Here is a 23,283-nt window from a genome sequence, read left to right as displayed (position 1 = left end):
TTCAGGATGTACATAATAATATTTCTTTATATATCTATTTCTTAACGATAGGTATGCTGGGCAAACACATAAAAGTGAAACTCATCTTCGACCTCGTGTAAGTTGCACATTTGGCAGATTCTACTTTCTTTCTCAATACTTTGGTATCTCCCAGTTTCAACGCATAAATCATGCGCGGAGCAGCGGAATCTCGCCAATGAAGATTTATATTTCCTTATGGTCAAGACAGAAAGATAATGTTCTGTATATATGGAATCTTTTATCATTTTGTAGTTAAAACATTTATTAGATATTGAGAGACTAGTTAACCAATTTTGACGGAATATATCTTTAAGTCTTTGTTTAACTGTACAGACAAAGTGAGAATGAGATTCTACAAATTGTTCATGCCAGGCATTGCCGAAGCCGATAGATGATAATAACTGTTTTATGTATGTTACCCAATGACGTTTCCCATGGCTATCATATAGTATCATCATTTCATAACATTTTCTTGGCAATCGGTGTGAGGGCATTGTTAATAACTTCAACCAATATCTAATAATTTTTACATTTGATTCTATGTACAATGGATATCTTCCACAGAACCGGAAATGAGACAGTTCCTTGTGATCTAGTATCTCTTTCACAAAGGCAATGCTTACTGTAGAATACAACACATACGCATCGAACACAAAGCGTCTCGGCTGTTCAAACTCATGTGTCGCCCCTGTATGTCGAGCCCATCTGTTCTTCAGATTTTTGTAGAGACGTGTGAAGAATCCATTCCGATGGTAGTAGGCATACAGACCCAGGGTGCCGTTGTACAATGCAATCTTAGCGCTAAGGTGACCGTAACTCCAATACCATAACATAGGCTAAGGTATCCTTAGCGCTAAGGTTGTTTTGTACAACGGCATCAAGGTAATCAACAGGAGATGTGACGACAGATTTCCTGGTGTTCCTGTCTGTTCTTCTGTTGTGGGTCCTCCTGCAGTGCTGTACAAATACCTCTCCTATTCTCCTTGATCGGTCAGCCCTCGACTGTCTCTCTCCTGAGTCAATATCCATTGGAGCATCAGCGATGCCTGAAAATGAGGCAATACGTTTGGTTAATGCGTTTCCCTTGTGTTAACTTTTATAGATTCAAAGAATTGCCATTTTTAGAGAATAGAATATACTGACTGGCAGTGTGTTGGGGAAGAAAGTGTCCTGGGTTATGTCAGGGCATCTGATCTCAATGGTTGCCATTTATGACAAACGTATAGGTTCCTGAAAGCCAGTTCTAACTAGGGTATCTTCAGTGGCGAACGGCGGTTGAATTCCGAAGTGTGTGGTCACAATGTGCCGTGACCTCTTATATGTCATCGGTGGGGATCCATGCTCATTCTGTCAGCCACTGGTGTACGTTACACACTATCACTTAGATGGGATATTGCTTTCTGTGGCATATAAAAACATTCACTAAGTCACTCAAAGATACACTCACCGTCAACACTTTCGACGTCATCCATGCAGGCGACGTCCGTGAGGGTGGCGCTGAGGGTGTCACTGTCGCAGTGACAGTCAAACTTGGTGACATCTTGTAAGCGCGCGTCTTCGTAGAAGCCAGGACACTGTTCCTTCAGAGCTGCAAGGATGACGTCATGGGGAACATTCTTACAGATCATGTCCCATTTATCTTCTTTACTAATTCCACTTGTTTTTAAGTTACTGTGCACGTTCACGGTGATACATTCCTTTCCTAAGAAGATGTCTGCAAGTCGTTTTGGGTCAATTCTATTTCTTGTCTGACACACACTGCATATGGTGGGTTCAGGCATTGCCCAGTTTACCCACACGGCTGTCCGCAGTTCTTCATACACTGACTGAGGACAGGATGAAGATATTATGGGCAGACCCTTCTCCACGAACTGCCCAAACGAAAGCGTATCCTGAACAATTCTGAGAATAGCCTCAGCTTGCATCTTCCCATTTGACATTGCTGCTATTGATCTTACGTCGCAGTCCTCGATGGCGTTTATTTCGTCCAACTTCTCCAACAATTCCGGCCCTCTTCCTTGTAAGTAAGTCACCAACAGGCGATGTACCCGTTGAAGACCAGTCCTGTGGGCATGGCAGTTTGTACCTAGAATTATTTAGTGTATAGTAAATATGAAAGTAAAACGACATTCATTGCTATGTGGTAAAAAGGGCAGGAGTGTTGAGTGAGTGAGTGAGTTTAGTTTTACGCCGCACTCAGCAATATTCCAGCTACATGGCGGCTGTCTGTAAATAATCGAGTCTGGACCAGACAATCCAGTGTCCAACATCATGAGCATCGATCTGCGCAATTGGGAACCGATGACATGTGTCAACCAAGCCAGCGAGCCTGACCATCCGATCCCGTTACTCGCCTCTGACGACAAGCATGGGTTACTGAAGGCTCATTCTAACCCGGACCTTCACGGGTCCAGGTGTGTTGAGACATATTTGGAGCTATGAATACAAGTTCTGATCTGTATCTATCTTAAGCTTGCTATCCTAACTTCCAGTGGAGCGGCAAACAACATATTTCTATCTTTACTACTGCTAATTCCAGTAAGGATTAATGTTTGTACCAGGTTACAATGTTTTGGAGTTCCGTGTCATGGTGGGTGTCCAGTTGCAGGTGCTTGTCGAAATACCCGCCTGATATGGGTGTCAGACTCGGTGACCTGGCTGATGAAGCTTCACTATGCCCCCAAAGCATGGGACCTTGCATTTAGTCACCGGAATTGGTCCGGTGCTAGATATATTAACAGACTACCAAAATATATTTGCCCTGTTATACAATATCCAATCATCCATTTCCTTGTGAGTTCGAAATGTCGGCTTCGCAAGTAGAAGAAGATGCTATAACACTATTCTCCGGGTGCCCATAACTGACCATACATAATTCAAAATCTTTCAAAATATATCGAAGATGATTCAGAAGGCCTTGTTATTCAGATGTTTGCTAGGCATTTAGAAGTTGGTAGGGTAATACAATACACTTGATATGGATGTGCAACTTCTTTATCATTATTTATAATAAAGATGTTGCACATCCACATCAAGTGTATTGTATTAGCCTTGTTATTCTTCAAATTGACTCATTTTAACCAAATGCAGAAATGTAACTTTCGTTTTCATTATACAAATTAATTTTGAGCATTTGGTGACACCGGGTGTTAAATGCAATATTTTATTGACCGGATTCATTGAAAAGAAGCGTGTGTCACCTTGGTAAAATGTCAGAGCACGTGTATGGCGCTGACAAATCTAAACCTGAGGCCTATTATGTCTTGAGGGCAACTGGGGAACGCAACTTTGCATATGTGATTACGACAAAATGTTCCATTTACGTCTATGTTGAATTCAAGGTATAATAAATCTTCATCCATCGTTACTGCTGTTGACGTCTTGCTAACAGCTCTCACTCTTATGGAGACAAAATATGTTTGTGCGTATTGTAAATACCTTCATTGGCAGTGTCAGTGTTTCTTTCATCTTGCAGACTTTTAGGAACTGTCTGTTCCGCTGTTCCCATCTCAGCAACCTCAGCCATACCATTTTCTCCCATTGAAACAGGACATCTGCAGACGAATTCGTCGACCCTTCCAAGTTTGAATTCCTCAAAGACACGACACGGAAGAATCTTCTCCAATGCCTCTACGATCTCCCCTGGTCGTTTCACAGTGTCAACGATGCGTGCCCACCTGGATTCAGTACTAAGAGTCTGATTCTTTAGGTCTGAATGTAGGTTGAATGAAATGGCGGTCATCTCAAACAATTCATCTGTAATGTGTCTTGGGTCGACATACGCTTTCACTTGACACACTGGGCATTTGTTGACAGATCCTGGGGGCTCTGAATCCGTCAAATCTCGTAATTTCCTTGCAAGATCTTCCGGCACATATGAGGACAGAGTTGGGAGAAAGGTATCCACAAATTGTTCAAATGCAAACATAATGCAAGCTCGTTTCAGGAAGGCTTCGTTCGCAGCCTTTGTTGACTTTATCCCTGTCATGGAGTCGGCGTCCTCGGCATCGATGACGCCTTGAGCGACAAACTCATCTGACAGGGTGGTGTTCTTGATGTCAATATTTCTAACCAGATCCGTATAGCACGCCTGGATAGCTCTGCGGTGACGGTGGGTATCAACTGTGGACAATGAAACGAAGACAACTAGACTGACTGACTGACTGAGTTTAGTTTTACGCCGCTTTTAGCAATATTCCAGCAACATCACGGCGGGGGACACCAGAAATGGAAGACAACTAGAAAGGCTAAGGAACTAACATACTTGAAACGCTGGAAGGGTCACATACAATGAATAAAATGTGTCCCCACTTACATACACCGAAGACATGTTTAAACAAATAGGATTTAAATTGAATATATAGGGAATTTAGTGGTGGTCGTAAATTTTTATTGGAATTTAAAGATCAATATAAAGAAACATAAAGGGCGACGGCACTGGGGGTCACATATGTAGACAAATTTAAACACATATCTGCTAAAATACTGTGGACATATCTGCTGAAATACTGTGGACATATCTGCTAAAATACTGAGGACATATCTGCTGAAATACTGAGGACATATCTGCTGAAATACTGTGGACATATCTGCTAAAATACTGTGGACATATCTGCTGAAATACTGTCGACATATCTTCCGCTAAAATACTGTGGACATATTTTCCGCTAAAATACTGACTACCAAATAGTCAAATTAAAACAATTCAGAGAAATGGAACCTGTTTTCAATCCCTCATCAAACTAAACGTCTAATACTTTTTTTCAAATAATGGGCCTAATATAAATGTTTTTAATGCGATTGTGGCGTCATCATTAGAACCATATGTGATGTTCCATCTGAGATTGTGTTTGCAATGCGAACTAATGCATTTTGATTTGATTGCATGGTCAAACGCTAAGGTTGATACAATGTCAACATTTGTGACATCACCAAACTGTAACTTGTTCAAATCCACGACAAACTGAATAAACACAAAGTAATATAAATGGCGTTACCAACATGGCGGCCAAACTGAAAATCGGATTCGATGTAGGGCTATTGATAAGAAACTTATCAAGTTCAAATTTCTCTGGACAAGTGGTTTCTAAGGAGCAGATGTAAGCTCAGGAGCATGACGAAAGCTCACTGGACTAAACACTAAAATCGTTTAAATATTCCAAGTTTGTAAAGCAACCTCTTGCTAGAATTCATTCTTCGAGTCATTTACTTAAAAAGGTGACTAACCAACATGACCGGAAGTTGTAGCTGCATTTATGTGAGCATGGAACTCTGCAAGAGCTTGTGTCTCTGCCTCGAGGTACAGTGTTCGAACATCGTCAAGGCAACCCTTCCTTTGCAGCATGACTTCCCCAACATGGCGGTACTTCTCCTCCAAACCTCTCATTAAGTCCACGCCCAGTTGTCTCACGTGATCAGTGGCGCAGTCAGACAACGCCTCTCCGTCCACCAAACTTGCAACCAGGGCATCAAGGTATTCCTGGCGAGCAGTTGACAAGGTGGTCGCCATTGCAGCCTATAGGGACAATTAAAACAGACCAATGCAAGCACATCTGATGATTCATAGAATAATAAAAACTACTATTCAAGATAATTACAAAGAGATCTTGCGGTCGTTTGCTTTTAGTATGCACAGATGACTGACTGACTGAGTTTGGTTTTACGCCGCTTTTAGCAATATTCCAGCAACATCATGGCCCCACACAGATGATGAGGAGATGGTGTTTGCAGTGGTGTGTGTACGTTGATGTGATCTATTCGTAATAGCTCTGTTTCAAGTCTGTGAGGAAAATTGTGCTAGATAAATAAGATGAACTAATAAATGAATAACATTTTAAATATTGTTTCAAAAAGATGCATTAATAAAATATATTTCTCTGTTAAACCTACATATTAACTTGCAAATTATTGTGAGTTATTGACTAGTAGTTCATGATTAGTATATAAGTATATTTAAATGTTGGATATTCTACCAGATTTGAAGCTAATATAATCTCTTTTAATTCATGAACTTATGTCTTTTAATTTTATAGCCATTATTCCGTTTGCTTATGGACATAACATTTGTCGGATATCCCAACTGAATACTGACTGCTTTGTAAGTTGTCAGCTCATTGCCACACAGTGGTAAGTTGGGTGTACATATTGTATATATTGACTTTATATCTTGACAATTTGTGGAGACAGTAATGTGTCGGCCTCCAAAGTATACATTTTAGTTTTCCCAAGTTATTTTTTCAGTTTACCTGTAGCTACTGCTCCCTTTCTATATTCACGTATAATTCATAGATACTATGTGATATGTCTGATGATATTAATCTTTCTCGTGTTTTAATAGTATTTTTACATAATATTTGCGTGGCAATGTCTTATTTTACATTTTATTTATTTGTGTAAGTACAGTATCATCTTTAAACAGTTTGGTTGTGGTAGTTCTATTGGATTAGGCTTTTATTAGAGGATGTTTGGTATTTGTCTCCAGCTTGATTGTCACAATCTATTGGGAATCTATTGTTTTATTGTGGGGGAGCAGGGTGTTCTTTTGTTCTTAACTCAGAGGGCATGTTATTCCTTGATTTCTGATTGGTCAGTTTAATGTTGTCTGTTTTCTCCACTAACATCATCACATTTTAAATTAGTCTACCACCTAAGCTGCACAAGAGACACCTTAAACATATGACGTGACATTTTGACGGACGTCTAATTTCTCTTCTTTTTGGTCACAATTTCCCTCTGTTCCAGGTCAGTTAACTTAATTATAAAACATATTATGTAGGTTCTAATATTTAAGTGTAGTTATATTATAAATATTATTCTTACTTAGGTTATAATATTGAGTGACGTGAAGGCATGAATGTGTTTTAAAAATAGTGTCAGTCAAATAATGTGTGTTTTAAGGCATGATTTTCAGGTTTACTGCATCAGGATTATTGTCATAAGTCTATTAGTATTAAAGTACCATGTTATAAAGTCAGGCAACACATGAGCATTTGTGCCTGCTCAACAGCCATCTTTGTCGGCCATGTTGTATACTTGTTGATACATGTAATGTTTGTGCCACTTGAAATCCTATATTATTTTAATAACTGTTTATTGTATATATTTGTAAGCATATCACAGATAATGTTGTACTGTAAGGTATATATATATTAATTACGCAGGTTTGTTTTATAGAATGATGTATGTTTTCTTGTGATATTCGAATAGGTTAGCAAAATATACTTAAAGGTATGCTATTACTTATAGATGGGACATGTTGTTTCACAAAGGTAGACGATGCTCACTTGTTGTATATACCTCTGTTAAATCGAATTTTCGATCAAAACGTTTCTGGGGGCGTGGCCGAAGAGAGTTTCCGATCATAATTTTCACCCAATCTGAGGCCTCTGTTGAATCGAATTTTTCGATCAAAACAGTCCGGGGGGCGTGGCCGAAGAGAGTTTCCGATCATAATTTCACCCAATCTGAGGCATCGCCATTATATTCCTTTTCGGTGTTGTGCCTATAAAGTACTGGTGAGGTTTTCGCGTCGACTCATACCTCTGGTAGACGTCGATGTTAAACATGACTTCAGCGGTTAAAGATGTCCCGAAGTCTCTCTCAGCACAAGTCGTAGTGGAACCGAATTCGCGTTGTCATTTGGAATTAGGTGACAAAGTGTATGTGTCGGCCAAGATGTGGCATGGCAATCTGGGTATACATATCAGAAAATACGTCACGTATCGTAACGGCAAGTTTTATCCTACCAAATCGGGTCTGAGTCTGAACTTGAAGCAATGGCTCAGTTTACCCGATGGTTTCGTACAAGTGGACGAAGCTAGGAAAGAAGGGACTGAGGGGCGCAGTATTCATCTGGGGGGGTAATCTCTACCTTACCTTAGAAGATGACGGAGTGGATTTTAGAAAGTGGACTTGGGATCACGAAACTAAACAGCTGACAGATGAAAAAGGAATTATTCTTTCTAAGGATCAATGGGAGAGGCTGAAGAGTTACATTCCGGAGATGTTTGACTATGTTCCCGAATTGAAAGACATGATTCCTTGTATTCTTCAAGAGGATCACCAAAATCAGGAGGGTTATCTGAGGTGTAGCTTCTGTAACCCCAACGATTATTGGAACTGGTAGATACCACGTGACAGGAGGATGAAATCCCGTGACATTGTACAAAGTTAGTCATTCGCTTCGTAGACGGGGCACGGTAGTTAAGGACGAATGTCACGTGATTCGGATCACGAATAATAACTCGTGTTCGTTCGTCTCGCCATTACCTCCATAGACGTTGGACAGCAAAGACGTGACTTAGTGCGTCTCTGCGATTTGAATATGGAAGCGTCTCACAGGGATATTCTCAGACGGAACCAGGTGGGACTTCGTGGGAAGTATACGCCCGTGTAGAAGGCGTGGTACAAAAAATTGATAGAGTGTAAAGTCTTAACCAAATTCATGGAAGCCGAAATTATGGAAAAATATCAAACGACTTACGATCGTATTAGAGAACTCTTGTCTATTTTGCCAAGACGCAGCGGACCCGGAGCTTACACCGCCTTCTGTAAAGCGTTAGAGGAATGCGAAGAGTCGGACGCATTGAAGTTACTGGGTACGGAAACTGGATCGGACTTCAAGAATACGATGGACGTCTGCGGTTATCTCGACCAGCATGTGGTTGCCGATTGCGCTGCGACATTGTCCCCAAAGCTGGATTCGAATTCGTTCGAGAAAGGTTGGACTCCTTTAAGAACTGGCCTATTCAAATGAGTCAAGACCCACGAGATATGGCTCACGCTGGTTTAACTTATCTGAACAGAGGAGACTCTTATGCGATGTTTCAAATGCGGCATACGTCTGAAGGAATGGAAGAGCACGGACAATCCGTGGATCGAACACGAAAAAATGGTCCCCGACTGTCAATACATCAGAATGGTAGGAGTGTTCCAGACCGGAAGTAGAGAGAGACTTTCCCAAACTCATCGTTTGTTTCCATAAATATATCTATGTATGTCCATACACGAATGAATGCTGTGTACATATGTACTCGAATAACTTAGGTTGTATAAATAAAAAATAGTGCTTTCTTATATTTGTGTCAAAGAGGTTCATTGGTTCGCTGTATAAAAGCGACGTTTTAGATATCAGTCGTTAGTTTGTCGTCATGGCTCCGTGGGAAGAGTACCTGAGCAAAATGTATTACGACCCGAACATCCCGGTAGTTATGCGGTCCTAAGAAACTATATGAAGCGGTGAAAGCCGAGGGACGTTATAAAATTGGCTTACATAGAATCAAGAAATGGTTGAAGGAACAAGACATTTATACCATGACTCATCAGGTCAGACGAAAATTCCCGAGAAATGAGTACATGGTTGAAGGTTTAGACAGTTATTGGCAATCTGATCTTATGGACATGACATATTTAGCCAAGTACAACGATGGAATCAAATATCTGATGGTCGTGATAGACTTGTTCTCCAGATATATCTGGGTCTTTCCACTCGAGAGTCTACCAAGGGGCAAGAAATGGTGAATGCGTTGACTGAGTTATGGAATACTCGAGGTCGGAAGCCTAATATTTTCAATCGGATATGGGGTCAGAATTTAAGAATCGTTGGGTTAAAGTCTTTTGAAAAGCACAAAGTGACACAACTATTTACTCTGAACGAAACGAAAGCCCCTATGCCGAAAGAGTCATTAAAACCATCAAAATGAGGTTGTACCGATACATGTTGAAACCTGTTACTCATCGGTATATCGACATTGTACCCAAAGTAGTTGAAAGTTACAACAACACGAATCACAGAATGTTAGGTCAAACGCCTAAGAGCGTAACTAAGGCCAACGAGTGAAGTAAGACTAAACCAATATTTGATCAAGACGAAAAGGACGGAAACCAGTGAGAAAGAACGCCAAGCGAAATATACCTTCCGGGTGGGAGATAAAGTAAGAGTGAGTCATCTGAGGACAGACGTTCGACAGAGAATACCAGGAGAAATGGTCGGGTGAAATCTTTACCATTACTAGTCGCTACTGGTCTCAAGATAACAACTTGTACAAATTGAAAGATTGGGGAGGTGATCAATCGAAGGCACCTTTATGCCGCTGAACTTCAATCCGTTACCGAAAATCCTGATCAAGAATACAGGATACAAGAAATAATCAAAGAAGAACACGAAACAAACGGAAAGAAGTTTTGGTGAAATGGCTTCATTGGCCTAAGAAATATAACTCGTGGATTCCTGAAGAGGATGTGAAGCAATATCAGACCTAAATATATAAGCTAACTCTACCGAGTCACATCAGTAGTGATGGAAGATGCGGAACAAGTCACACCTATGACAGCGAGTCACCGATCTGAGAGTTGGACATTTTGGGGTAAAAAGTCGCCAAAGCGAAACTGTCTTTTCTCCCAGATTATCATCATTTATTTTGTGGTCATCACGTGCATCGTCAACTTGTCCTTGAACCGAGGCAATTCCAACCTGTGGACGGCCCTGTTGAGCAGTTCTCTGGGCTATTTACTTCCCAACCCAAAGATTAAGAAACATGGATAAATACCTGGTGCTCCGAAGTACAGACTGTCAAGATCTGTACCCCCAGAACCAAGGACACACCTTTAGGGTGACCCTGAATCCACCTATGCAGCTCGGCCCGGAACCAGCTGGGTGATGGCCTTGTCGCGACATCAGCTCAGTAACTGGGAAGCTCAACGAGGTCAAGATCACCACGTTCACGTAGGGTCCACTCTCTGCGATATGTCCTATGTGGGACCCCAGCAGGAACCTTTCTTACGTCATCTGTTTTTGAGAAGCAACAAGAAAGAAAAAGAGTTTTTCTTCCCCCAGCCCTACTACGTGCCCCTGAAAGGTAATGAGGTGAACACCCTGGATGTATATGTAAAGGACCACGAAGGACAACAAGCGATCTTTATCACGGGAACAGTAACAGCGACGGTTCACATCAAACCATTACCCTTGACATGTTGAAAATGTCCTATGGGACAGTGGTATCGAGTGAACTATATAAAGAGAATCTATGCAGAACAGACATCATTACACGGAGAAACTGGGACCCGTGCACACATCATGAGTAGCTCTTACTGGAAACTGTACGTACCAGGATCGAAAGAGGAGGATAAGATGTATTATAAATATTACTGGCTTCAAGCAATGGGATATCCCAAAATGCGTAAGAAAATGTCCATACAAGCTTATATTCAATATTGGGAAAATCAGGGGGTGAACATCGAATCGGACCATGCCCCCGAGAAAGAAAAACAGGTCAAAACGGTGGATGTGGTCCTTACGGCACCCACTCAACAGGTGGTCGACCAGGCCAAAGTGCTTCAAAAGATGAACAATGAGGGACGGTATAAATAAGGCTTGCGAGAGAAAGCGTAGCAGTTCTGTTCGGAACGTCAAAGGTAACGGATCGAACCGCGAAGCTCCTAAGAGAAGAAAGCTTACTTTCCCGGAAGATAGGTTTACCAAGAAGAAGAAATAATGGCTTGTTACACGCCTTCCTCCCATCAAGATATGCCTTTAGAAGAATTAGATCTTTTTTCGGAACCTCGAGCTATGACGGGAATTGATAAAATGCATTTCGTGGACATGAGACCCACGTCTCAAATGACTGCAGAAACCAGTCCTGTTGAATTTAACCTGTCTGGACAAAACATTGACTATACAGATTTGAAAAGATCTACCCTTCACGTCAAAGCCAAAATCCTGAGAACGGACAGTTCAATATTGGTTGCAGAGGAACACGTCGGACCGATCAACAATTGGCTTCATTCTCTCTGGTCGCAGGTAGACATCACGCTCAATGGTAAACTGATCACGACATCTACCAATCTGTACCCTTACAAAAGCTATCTCAAAGCTCTGATTAAAAAAGGGGTTGAAGGAGCGGGGTATGGCTTCCCAATTGTTTTATAAAGGCGATGGTACCGCGTCGCCCGGAATATCGATAGACTCTGCAGATACCTATTCGGGCTCGAACACTGGACTGCTTAGCAGAGCGTCTTTCACAGAACTCAGTCAGTCCGTGGATATGTCCGGTCCTCTCTACGAAGATTTCACGGAATGCGACAAGTTTCTCATCAATGGTGTCGATATGCAGATCAAACTCTATCCGACTAAACCTCATTTCAACTTGATGAGTAATGTGGAAAATAAAGACTACAAGATCGTGTTGGAAGACGTGTATCTACGCCTCTGTAAAATACGACCCGTACCCGCTGTCGTCACGAATCACGCTAAGCTGCTGTCTAAAAGTCCGGCGACCTATCCCTACATCAAATCTGATGTGAAGTTTGCTACAATACCTAAGGGCCAATCCAATTTCGTCTGGGATCAAATCTTTCAAAACTGTTGTCCAAACAACATCATTGTGGGTCTTGTGTAGGCCGGCGAAAAGCATGAGCGGAGACTATACCAAGAATCCGTTCAACTTCAAAATGTACAATCTGGCCACCATCGGATTATACGTCAATGGCGAATCGCTTCCCGGACAAGCTCTGAGTCTGTCGAACAAGAATTATAACAATGCCTTCAGTTGTCTATTCGATCCCCGTCATACCTGGCAATCTCCCATGATCCGCAGGGAAGACTTTGCTACAGGATACGCTCTATATCAATTTACCTTGGAGCCTTACTATGGTAAGGAGTTTCTGGATCAAATCAAACGAGGTAACATCCGACTACAGCTGCAATTCAGCCAAGGTCTACCAGAAACGGTCAACTGTTTGGTCTACTCCGAAGAACCTCAGATACTACGAGTGGACGAAGCCCGTAACATTCTGACAGAATGAACGGTGTCACAGTATGAACACGAGAACCCTTGGACAATATGTGTTTACTCATTGGGATACCAGGAAAGACTCCACGTTTTATATCTTAATGGACCTTTTCATCGCTAAAATGTATTTGTACTGTATAGTGAACACCCCCATAAGGGATTTCGATGTAACCTCTGTCGTGTCCATTTTCACTTCGTAGCTTGTAGTTGCTAGAGAATAAAATCTTGAGTACAATAAAAAGGGTTAGACTATTTTATTTTTTCACAACCACGCGACAAACAATCAAGATATACCATTTTTTTCTACCTATATTTTAATAGCTCCGTTTTTCGTTGTTGTTCATGAGTCAAACGATAGGATAGGAGCACTCCTATCATTGACTTTACAATCTACCAAGACAACCATTTAAAAGACATCTTCTTCTTCTCATCCTTCTTCTTCTTTGTCTTCTGTTGAATGGGTATGCCTGGAGGTCGTGTTGGAGGTGATCGGGGGAGATCATTCTTGTCCACTTCCCATCGCTGTTGATTACCGATGAGAGATTGTGGGACATGCATATCCCGTAATGCTTCGTAAAATTCCTTCATGCCTCGAGGTCGAAGACGTTTATACAAATATTGAGAATCTTTCAAGAGGTCTACGATGTGAGTGTCGGGAAGAAGCTGGCCTTTGTACACCAGTTGTCCTCGATCCGTCCAAGTCAACACATCTCTGTTATTGTGGATAAGCGTCAACAGAGCTGCGTTGCGTTGACGATAAGGTTTGGGTAAAAGCTCCACGATTACTTTCGGGACAAGGGTTTGCGCTCTTCTTCTTCGGTGCATCCCTCTCGGGAAGCGTCTACTTCCATCTCTCTATCCCTCATAGGCTCAGGATCACGATTAGTAGTGTTGACCAGACGTTCGTATTTTTCAAATGGCACTAGCACGTGCTTGGCAATATGCTGCATGATTATACCAATTGTAACAACGGGGCTACTGTTTTAATGGCCAGCACAACGGCGTTGACGTTTTTGATCAACAGTTCTTTTTTCTCAGCCGATGGGATGGATTTGTGAGCCAACTGTCTGTACACACGTCGATGTCGTTTCAACTTGTCAGACACCGATTTACTCAAGGGTAAACCAGTGTTATGTAGCACATTAAATACGATAGTGCATACTGCTTTTAATTGTTCCGGGGTGATGGATCGTAACAGTACTTTCTTTTGTTGGAGCGATGGACTCGCCACCAACATGTACAGGAAACGTGTGTTCTGTCTGATGATCTTGAACATTATGACGCTTTTCGAAGGATGTACAGTTATTTATAGTGTCCTAGGCACGTACACAATGGTGTCTTCTCCCGGAAAAATACGAGTTCTCAATCTCAATTTATCTTCCACTTTCGGTGACATGTCTATGACCAAATATCCATAAGGTCTCTTGACCGCATCCGTGTAAACTTCCACTAAAATACCCACACGTCCAGGAAACAGTTTGGCGCCCAGGTGGAAATTTGCGAGGCATCTCTCACGTTTTAAACAGCACCAAGTACCAAGTATTCAGGGCAATCGTTCGAGCAGATTTGCCCTGACCGTACTAAGTTCTGAGTGATAAAGATGACGCTCAGATTTCGATGGTGACATCCTTGAGTGAACAAAAGTTCCATTTCTTTGGAAGCCATTACTTGCTGCAGGAGATCGTCCAATACAATCAACCCGTGCGATCCTGCAGCGAATGCTTCTATGTCTGATGGAGTAGGTAACCCCTGTTGGAAGGTGATGTTGGGTATAGTACGTTCCACGTCATCGAACAAGGGTTGGTAGACACCGCAACAGTACAAAATCTTCTCGGGAGGGTCCTTCACGTACATCCCTGATAAATGTTTCAGTAGTCTGTACACCCACACTTTGCGTTTCCCACCAAGGTTTGGTGGGATCTAAGACTGCATCAGGACTCCAGGTTATCGCACTCTTGGGGGTGGTTGTTGTTACGGCATCTTTGTTCGGTTTGAGCCAGGGAGAGCGTTCTGTTATGTGGTGAACTTGAGTGAGATGATTGGAAAGTTTTGAAAGCTGTTTCGATGAGCATCCGGGTACGGGACAGTCCTTTCTGATTCGACCCATTGCGTTGCTCGAAAATATGAGGACTGACCCAGTGTTGGCAGAGTTTTCATATTTATACCTCCATTCATATCTTTTTATATCCCGAAGAAACTTATGAGGGACACTAAAGGGACACAACAGGGACACTGGAGGGACAAATGAGGAACACTAAAGGGACACTGGAGGGACAAATGAGGGACACTAAAGGGACACAACAGGGACACTAGAGGGACACAACAGGGACACTGGAGGGACAAATGAGGGACACTAAAGGGACACTGGAGGGACAAATGAGGGACACTAAAGGGACACTACAGGGACACTGGAGGGACAAAATGAGGGACACAACAGGGACAAATGAGGGACACTAAAGGGACAAATGAGGGACACTAGAGGGACACTAGAGGGACACTATAATGTCAGAGACACATCGATGATCTAATAGCCATAGGGTAGAGTATCTAAATCGGGTTGGATTACCCTTTTGGTATATACCATCCGATATTTCTTCTTTTCGACTCTGTTATATATTTTTGAGTTGATTTGGTCACGCGATATTTTGGAAGGGTTGGTGACTAAGATGTTTCCATCCCAGTTCTGCTATGTACTTTTGCTTGTCAGACTCATCTTTACACCGAGCGGGCCATCCGGAAGATTCCTGTTTGATCTTTAGGAAGGTATTGATATAATCCGCGAACAGACCCCCCGTTCTGGTGTCTGGATCGTATTGAGTGCTTTCAGACCAATGGTACACTTCATAAATTTTTACTATTTCGTAGCCAAGGCTTTGAGAAGTTCTGGAGTGCAAAATGTACCTATGAAACACCGTTCCACTTCCGTATGCTCGCAATGCTCTCGTTGTTCCATATCCGCGCAAGTACGGCAGAGCGGGAACTTGAGTTTCCCATTGGAACGGTAAGGCAAGACGGGATGATAAAGGCCTCTGGGAGGTTGGATTTTCACTTTGGCAATGCCAAAGTATTGGTCCAAAGCCTTAAAGTTCCGCGTGATGATGGTAGGGTGACCAACTGGATATCTTCCATACTTGTTGACACTCGGGTATAATGAAGTAAAATCTTGATACAGAATTTCTTCATCCTCACTGGCCTCGTAGTAGAGTTTGATGGCATTGGTGCGACCTCCAAAAAAGCTGTCTCTGACATCCAAGCGTTCCTGCAGATCCAGTTTCGACATAGTTTTTGAGCTCAGGCATGCTTCTTACCTTTTCGGTAAATTCGTGCTCCCACAGCGTGACCAAATTGTACCCTTGAGATTTCCAAAATTCATTCCTTTTCATGGTGAGTGCGTACAGTTCTGAAATGGACTGTTGCGTTCGTGGCAGAACTGTTGTGTCACGGTTGTGAGGGTAACACGCGCGACATCTGTGAAACATACAACCGTCGAACTGATAGATAGTATTTGTCTCCCTACAATACCCATCCGCTGAGTATTTGTGACCGGGATGCGAAATTCACCATCGTTCAACAGCGTGTTGTATGAATGCCTTTGGAATGAGCCAGCCATTCCAGCCATTGAATAGACACTCGGCTGTATTGATCCTTTTTGGTGTAGCCTTCGTGTGGTACTTGGGCTATTGGACTGGGTAAGGTTTCCTCTTCGACGATGGTAGCTCCCAGCTCTTGTAGTAAATCCTCCAGCAGTACCCATTCATTGCCTCGTTCAACAAATTTCATTCCTTCATCATTCTCCCTCAGTTGGAGCCATTTCTCGCCATTCGCAGTCTAATTTGATGTGACGATAGGGTTTCAGAAACTTTTCTTTAAAGACTTTCATACAGACACTGGCAATGGTAATGCTTTGGGTCGGATCCACGCCGTGTTTGATAACTTTCGTTCCACATCGAGACCTGTTTTAGGATCTTTGGTCGTCTCTGTCTCTCTGGTGATGCTGATCATTAGATCTCTAAAACCATGACGGAACGCCTCAGGATATCAACATGAGAACGGCAGTAGGTTTCCATTTCAGCGGCCCGAAATCGAATATTTTGTCTCCTTGTGCCAGCGTGCCAGTCCAGAAAAGTTATTCTGTCTTTGGGCCCCATAAAATCAATACCATAGTATCACGGGCTCGGAATTGGTCCTATGTAGTTTTGATGTTCGTGAGTATTAAAGAAATGTGGGAAATAACCCTTTTTCAGCTCCGTTAAGTATGAAACATCTTTGGTAGATTGGCGAGGCGGGTATTGAAAAAGGACAGGCTGTCCAGAAGACGCATATCTAAACCTCTTTCGATGTGGAGGTACATCACTTTGCTTCGCTATATATAACATGGTGCGGGGAGCATTGAGTTTTGGATGAGATAAGAAAGAATTAAGTATCCGTCATATCCCTTAAAATTATGAGCAAAGATGGTGAATTGTTTGTGTTGATCTGAAAACAACCATGAACAGAATTCGAGGCCGTGTCTTTACCACAGAATTGAACTTCTCTGAGTCCACACTTGTCCTCTCAAGGAGGAACGATGTACTGCTTTTTTTTGTCACGTTTTCCGCAAGTCTTACAACGCGTCCCGCAAGAAGGACAAGGTTTGTCCAAAGAGTGCTCTTCCTTGCACACATCGCAAACTGACTGGGCTATAACGTAATTAGCTTTGTGCTCTGTCTTTCCACAAGATGAACTTTTACAGTTGTTGTAGAGAAGGTGATGCGTGCAGGAGCCGACAGTGTCGACGGTGCAAACTTGACAGGAAGATGGGACGTATCCGTCTTTGCAAATGTAGATGTCATCCTGCGTACATTCGAAATCAAAAAAAAGGAATTTGGATATGCCTTTGTTTTCTCTTGAAGTAGGGTGATGATAACACTTGTGATCTTGAGGGACGTATTCTTTACACCATTTGCATTTATACTCCCCGCAAGTGTGCTGATCCAAATCGCGTTCTTTCACGTTTAGTACTTTGAAACAATGCTGACACCTCTTCCATTGGTCGCACTCAGAGGCTCTGTTGCTCTTCTTCTTTTCCGAAATTGGTCGTGCCTTATGACGTATGAAACAGTCCTTGGACCTACAGGTCATGTTGCAATCTTTACAGATGACGGTGTATCGGAAATTTCACAGCCAGGGCATTTGCAAACGATACAGTACATTTCACAGGAATGCTGATGCCTTTTGTTGTAAGGTGCTAGGCAGTAGTCACACCAATAGTTGCCGCCAAAATCCAGAGATCATCGTGATCGAGTGGAAGTGATTGTCTTCTTCGATTAAATAGATGAATAGTTTTGTTTTGGAGCTGTGCGTTTCTCCTTTCTTGAATAAATTTGTTGCCCATTTCTGCACTGAGGACCAGTATTTCGCAATTCAGCACTTTCTCAAAGTCGGGAATATTGGCTAGACTCGAAGAAGGGTGGTCTTGGGGCAAACCGGCACGATACATTAATTTTTCAGCAAACATTTTTTGAACTACACTCTTTGGATCTTTCATGTTTGCGAATAATCGGGGCCACATTTCTTATGAGTTATAACGAGATCAAATTCATCTTGCCCTGGATGTGCCTTCACCAGATCATTCCATTCTTTTCCCGTGACTCGGTAGGCTCTGGCTAAGGACACAGAGATAGATCAGCGCCAAACAGAGTTGATCTTGGTTGCGTATTTCAACAATGGATTTCTTTAATTTGATGCTTTCCCTTACATTGGTAATTTTATGGCCACTTCCAGCCCCTTTTGGCATCTCAATCATTCCAACATCTACTTCTGAATGAAGAGTCCAGTTTCAACTCATTGTGGCTGGCTAAAGTTTTGGAAATGGTGTCCAGGACAACTTTGGCATTAAGATCCTGTAATTTACTGAGAGGTACAACAATAGCATTAGCTAGACCTTCGTGGTGGCGAATAACAACATAACCCAAATCATTGTCGCCGAGATGTCCTCTGGCTCTCCTTAAAACATCGTCCATCATACTGTGAAGTTCATCTTCCAAGTCTTGCAATCTTTGTCCTTGCCATTGTTCGTTAAATTTGACCTCATACACTCGCTGGATGGCTGCGTTTTTAGCAAAAGTCTTTTCATTCCGAAATGAAACTGCGTAGGGCGCTTGTTCTGATCCCCCTGTTGCCGCAGTGTCAGGGCTAAAGAACGCATCATGGGGACTTTCGGGATTGACGGGAGCTCGATCGTGACTTTCAGGGTGAGAAGTTATTGACTCTAGTCTACCGAATCCTTTCAGTAATGTTCTCGGTGAATCTTGGTTGACCCTTGGACTAATTATTGGTAGGAACTGAGTAAACTCTTTCGTGGATATGTTTGGAGAGAGTGGCGTTATTTGCCCACTGGTTGATGGTCCAGCTGGCACATTTGATAATGAACGTTGTGTGCATGCAGATCGATGTCTTCTAAGATCTAACATTTTTTTGGAAAATCTGACCACAACGTCTACAAGGGATACTCTTTCCCCTCCCTTGATCGGAGGATTTCACGTGTTTAAGAGAAGGTGTTGTGCTTTCAGAAGGGTCGTCCTCCCAGTCCCCGTCGGCAATACAAAGAGCGGCCAGCTGAGCCGCGTCCTCCTTTTCGTCAGGAAGAAGTCTCTTCAGTGATTGTCAGAACCTTTTTGGAGACGGACTGTCATTCCAGTCCCCGTCGGCAAGGCACGCAGAGGCCAGCTGAGCTGCTTCTTTCTCTTCGTTATGACAAAGTCTCTTAAGCGACTGTACGGATGTTGCAGAAGATGGGTCGTCCTCCCAGTCCCCCGTCGGCAATGCACAAAGAGGCCAGCTCAGCTGCTTCTTCCTCTTCATCAGAACGAGGCCTCTTGGGCGTGACAACGGAGGTTGGAGAAGTCGACCAGTTGACCGGACAATGGATACCAAAATCCATGGGGAGTGGTATATCGGCTTGATCCTGATCAATTTCATCGCACATGAGTTTAAATTCGTGCAGAATGACGTACTCTTCATTCTCGAGGTCATGTCTTAGGGACCAAGCTCTGAGATCCTCGCTCGATGTGAACGAATTCACTATTTTTTTATAAATAGAACGGTATTTGTCCATCTGAAACATGAATGATACCATGCCTAAAATATATATATATATTTCATGATACAGATATTCTAATTGGTGTTATACTAAAGGAAACAGTAGATTAGGTCAAGACATTCACGATGCCATTATTTTCGCTCGATTCGATAGCATAGAAACGACGTAACAGTCACATAACCCAACTACAATACAAGATGACGTCGTACGACGCCGCCGACACGTTCACGGGAAAGGTCTTTGGGAGTAGATGTCCTTAAAAAAAAAGATTTTAAAAATCGGACGAAAAGGAGGCGAGAAATCGCCGAAATTAAAAAAAGACGTCTTTTTATGGCGTCACGTGTGGTCACGTGACCCACTTCTAACTTAGATCGATCATTAATCGGTCTGTATGGGTCCGATCTCGATGCGGATTAGTGCGTTGGAGCCGCCTTGTCTAGCCGCTTCCGTTTCGCGCTATGTTGTCGGCATCGGTCTATAAGTACGAGATATGACGAAAACGATGACGTCATAACGAGCTCGTATCCGACGATGAGGTTGGTATTAATACTCGCGTTTTGTTTAAAAAACAAATGATTCAAATAAAATTGGAAATCGACCCCGAGGTAGGGTAGTGAGAATATTTCTTAGTTCAGAGCGTTAATACGGCGCATTTTTTAAAATTATTACGGTACCTATAACTGACGACAGTCAACAGCTTTGGATAACTGTAACTGGAGTTCTAATGGATCGATTTAAACGAAACTTTTTGCATTATTTCCAACGTTGAACGAACATTTTATTCATCGGTGCTACCAAACACGTTCGTTTCGGAGACTTTTTTACATGATCGGCGTCCTATTATTTCATATGTTATTCAACAAATTCGAAAAACAAACATTAATCAAGAGAATACTCTTTTCAGGGTCATTCCCATTATTTTGCCTATGTTGATTTTCGTATCTCAAAATGACAGCTGCAATTGTTTGAAAAGTTTGAAAACAAAAAAACAAAACAAAATAAAACCCTAAAAGATTCTTCCCGATCTATGTTTATCGCTTAGTACGACCTGGTATCTCTTTGTTCCACGAACGCTAATTACAACGCCAGTTGCGTCGGCCGTAACCCATGATTTCATAACATTTTTAACCAATGGCAACGTCGCAAAGAGCATTTTCATTTTTTGAAACTTGAAATCTTATAGTACCTCTTCGCGACTTTGGCGTCACTTGCGTTTTGGGTTCCGACTTAAGTACATCTCGTGATCACTTCTCTCTGCATTCATTCATTCATCATGCATTCGTCATTTACTATGTGAGTATTTCGGTATTTGTTTTACTTCTGGAAACACGATGACATTATTACGTTATAATATTGTTATTAATCGCAATTAATTTGGTTTGACTGTTTTTTTCTATGATTTTTTGTTTGTTTGTTTAACAGCAATAACGGCGCCTCCTCTGCCACAACTTTGAAATATCCGTAAGTACTTTTTTTCTTTCATTTTCTTAGGTATTTATTAGAATGTTATGTCGACAAAAGAATTTTACGAACGAAGGAGCATTGGATTACAATTTTTAACGAGTCGTGTTCATCTTTTCCCCTTATTTTTCATTTTAATTTCATTTGTAGTCTCTGGAGCAGCACTCCCGTAGGTCGTCCGGGAGCGACGACGCTCAAGCGGTGTCTCTCCTACCAGGGAGAACTAAACTGAGGGGCAAAAGAAACGTCCCCAAAGTAAAATTGTAAAAAACATTTCTTCTGTTTTCGTTATGACGGAAATTTATTTAGGAACACATCTCCCGAACGCATCCCTACGTCTCACAGAAAGGAAATCCACGTGGAGTTTTTTGTAAGCATGAAAATTGCTTTTATTCACGTTTTTTGCATGCTTCTGTGGAAACATACCCGTATGAAAGTACAGTATAAAAATTATGCTCGACTGTTCGAATTCATCACTTCAATACGGTGGACACAAAGAACATGCCTCGACTCACGGCAGAACAGAGAACGAGCTATTGGGATGTTGCAGCTGGGTGCTTCTCACAGTCACGTTGCAAGAATCATGGGTTGCAGCAAGAAAACCATCACCAGACTGATGACACGCTTCAGAACAACAGGTCGGACTGCAGACAGGCCTAGGACAGGGAGACCACCCGTAACCACCCCTCAGGAAGACCGCCATTTACGGGTGCTTCACTTGCGCAACAGATTCCTGACTGTGACGTCATCAGCAACAACCAGCCTTACCCATCCAGTCAGTAGAAGGACCATATCCAGACGACTCCGCCGATTCGGTATCAGAGCCTACAGACCATTCCGGGGTGTGACGTTAACGCGTGAACATCGACGTCGTCGATTGGCTTGGGCACGTAAGAGTTCGGCAGTGGCAGCCGCGGAACTGGCGCCGGGTACTCTTCAGTGACGAGAGCCGCTTCCAGTTGAACAAAGCTGATGGTCGGGTACGAGTCTACAGACGTCGGAACGAACGCACAGCACGTTGTTGCGTTCAGGAAGTTGAGACGTTTGGCGGCGGTAGTGTGATGGTGTGGGGGAATTTGTGGCGAGAGGAAGACTGACTTGTTGGTGATAGAGGGAAACCTGAATGCCCGTCGATACATTGATGTTGTTTTACGACCTGTCGTGTTACCCTTCCTCCAGCAGAATCGAGGCGTGTTGTTTCAGCAGGATAACGCTACTCCCCACACTGCTGTTGTTACCCGGAACATCCTGAACAACAACAACAACGTAAACGTCATTCCTTGGCCAGCAAGATCCCCGATTTATCACCTATTGAGCACCTATGGGATCATCTCGGCCGTCAGTTTAAGCAACGTCAACATCCCCACAGACAAGAAACGCTTTGGCTCAAGCTCTACAGGAAGAATGGCGTCGCATCCCACATCACGTGATCAGACGTCTTGTGCACTCTGCACGACGTCGTGTGGCAGCATGTATCGCTGCAAGAGGTGGACACACTCGCTACTGAGGAGTTGGACACTCAAAGACACTCTGTCAGTACTGATGTGCATGTGTTGTCATGATCGAAAACCGGACATTTGAACCTCCTGTGAAAAACGTCACAAAAACTCTACTTACAGCAAATTGTTTCAATTGTTCTGTAATGACAGTCTGCATAATATGTTCAAAAATTATATCAAACATTTCAACATTGAATTGCACGTGTTTGTATCATTTTATGATACAAAAATGATCGGGGACGTTTCTTTTGTCCCTCAGTTTACCTTCCCCCGTGTAAGTCGCTATTTTACTACATCTTGCATCTAGAAATTGCTTTTTTAATGCGCGGTATACTTAATGCGCGGTATACTTGATTTGTCGATAGTCTTGATGCTTAGGCGTTTTATTCAACGGTTTTCTCGTACGACACCACGTTATATAACGTATAATTCA

At 42.5% G+C, this 23,283-nt stretch overlaps 1 protein-coding gene across 1 annotated transcript in view; it reads right to left on the bottom strand.

The window, feature by feature from the left end:
* Window positions 1-291: 291 nt before the first annotated feature.
* LOC124257408 overlaps window positions 292-23,283 on the bottom strand; it is a 28,312-nt gene continuing 5,320 nt past the window's right edge. The window contains exons 2-5 of the mRNA XM_046691457.1: window positions 5,248-5,536; window positions 3,460-4,143; window positions 1,469-2,107; window positions 292-1,067 (exon numbers count right to left, since the gene is read on the bottom strand). Coding sequence (XP_046547413.1) covers window positions 823-1,067; window positions 1,469-2,107; window positions 3,460-4,143; window positions 5,248-5,530 — 1,851 coding nt within the window. The 5' untranslated portion in view covers window positions 5,531-5,536 and the 3' untranslated portion in view covers window positions 292-822. The remainder of the gene's footprint in view (window positions 1,068-1,468; window positions 2,108-3,459; window positions 4,144-5,247; window positions 5,537-23,283) is intronic.

Source organism: Haliotis rubra, unplaced genomic scaffold (genome assembly GCF_003918875.1).
Source record: "Haliotis rubra isolate DU_JTF1 unplaced genomic scaffold, ASM391887v1 Scf66, whole genome shotgun sequence".
Classification (NCBI taxonomy): Eukaryota; Metazoa; Mollusca; class Gastropoda; order Lepetellida; family Haliotidae; genus Haliotis; species Haliotis rubra.
Note: the sequence above shows the minus strand (reverse complement) of the source record. Positions and strands in the feature narration are given on the sequence as shown.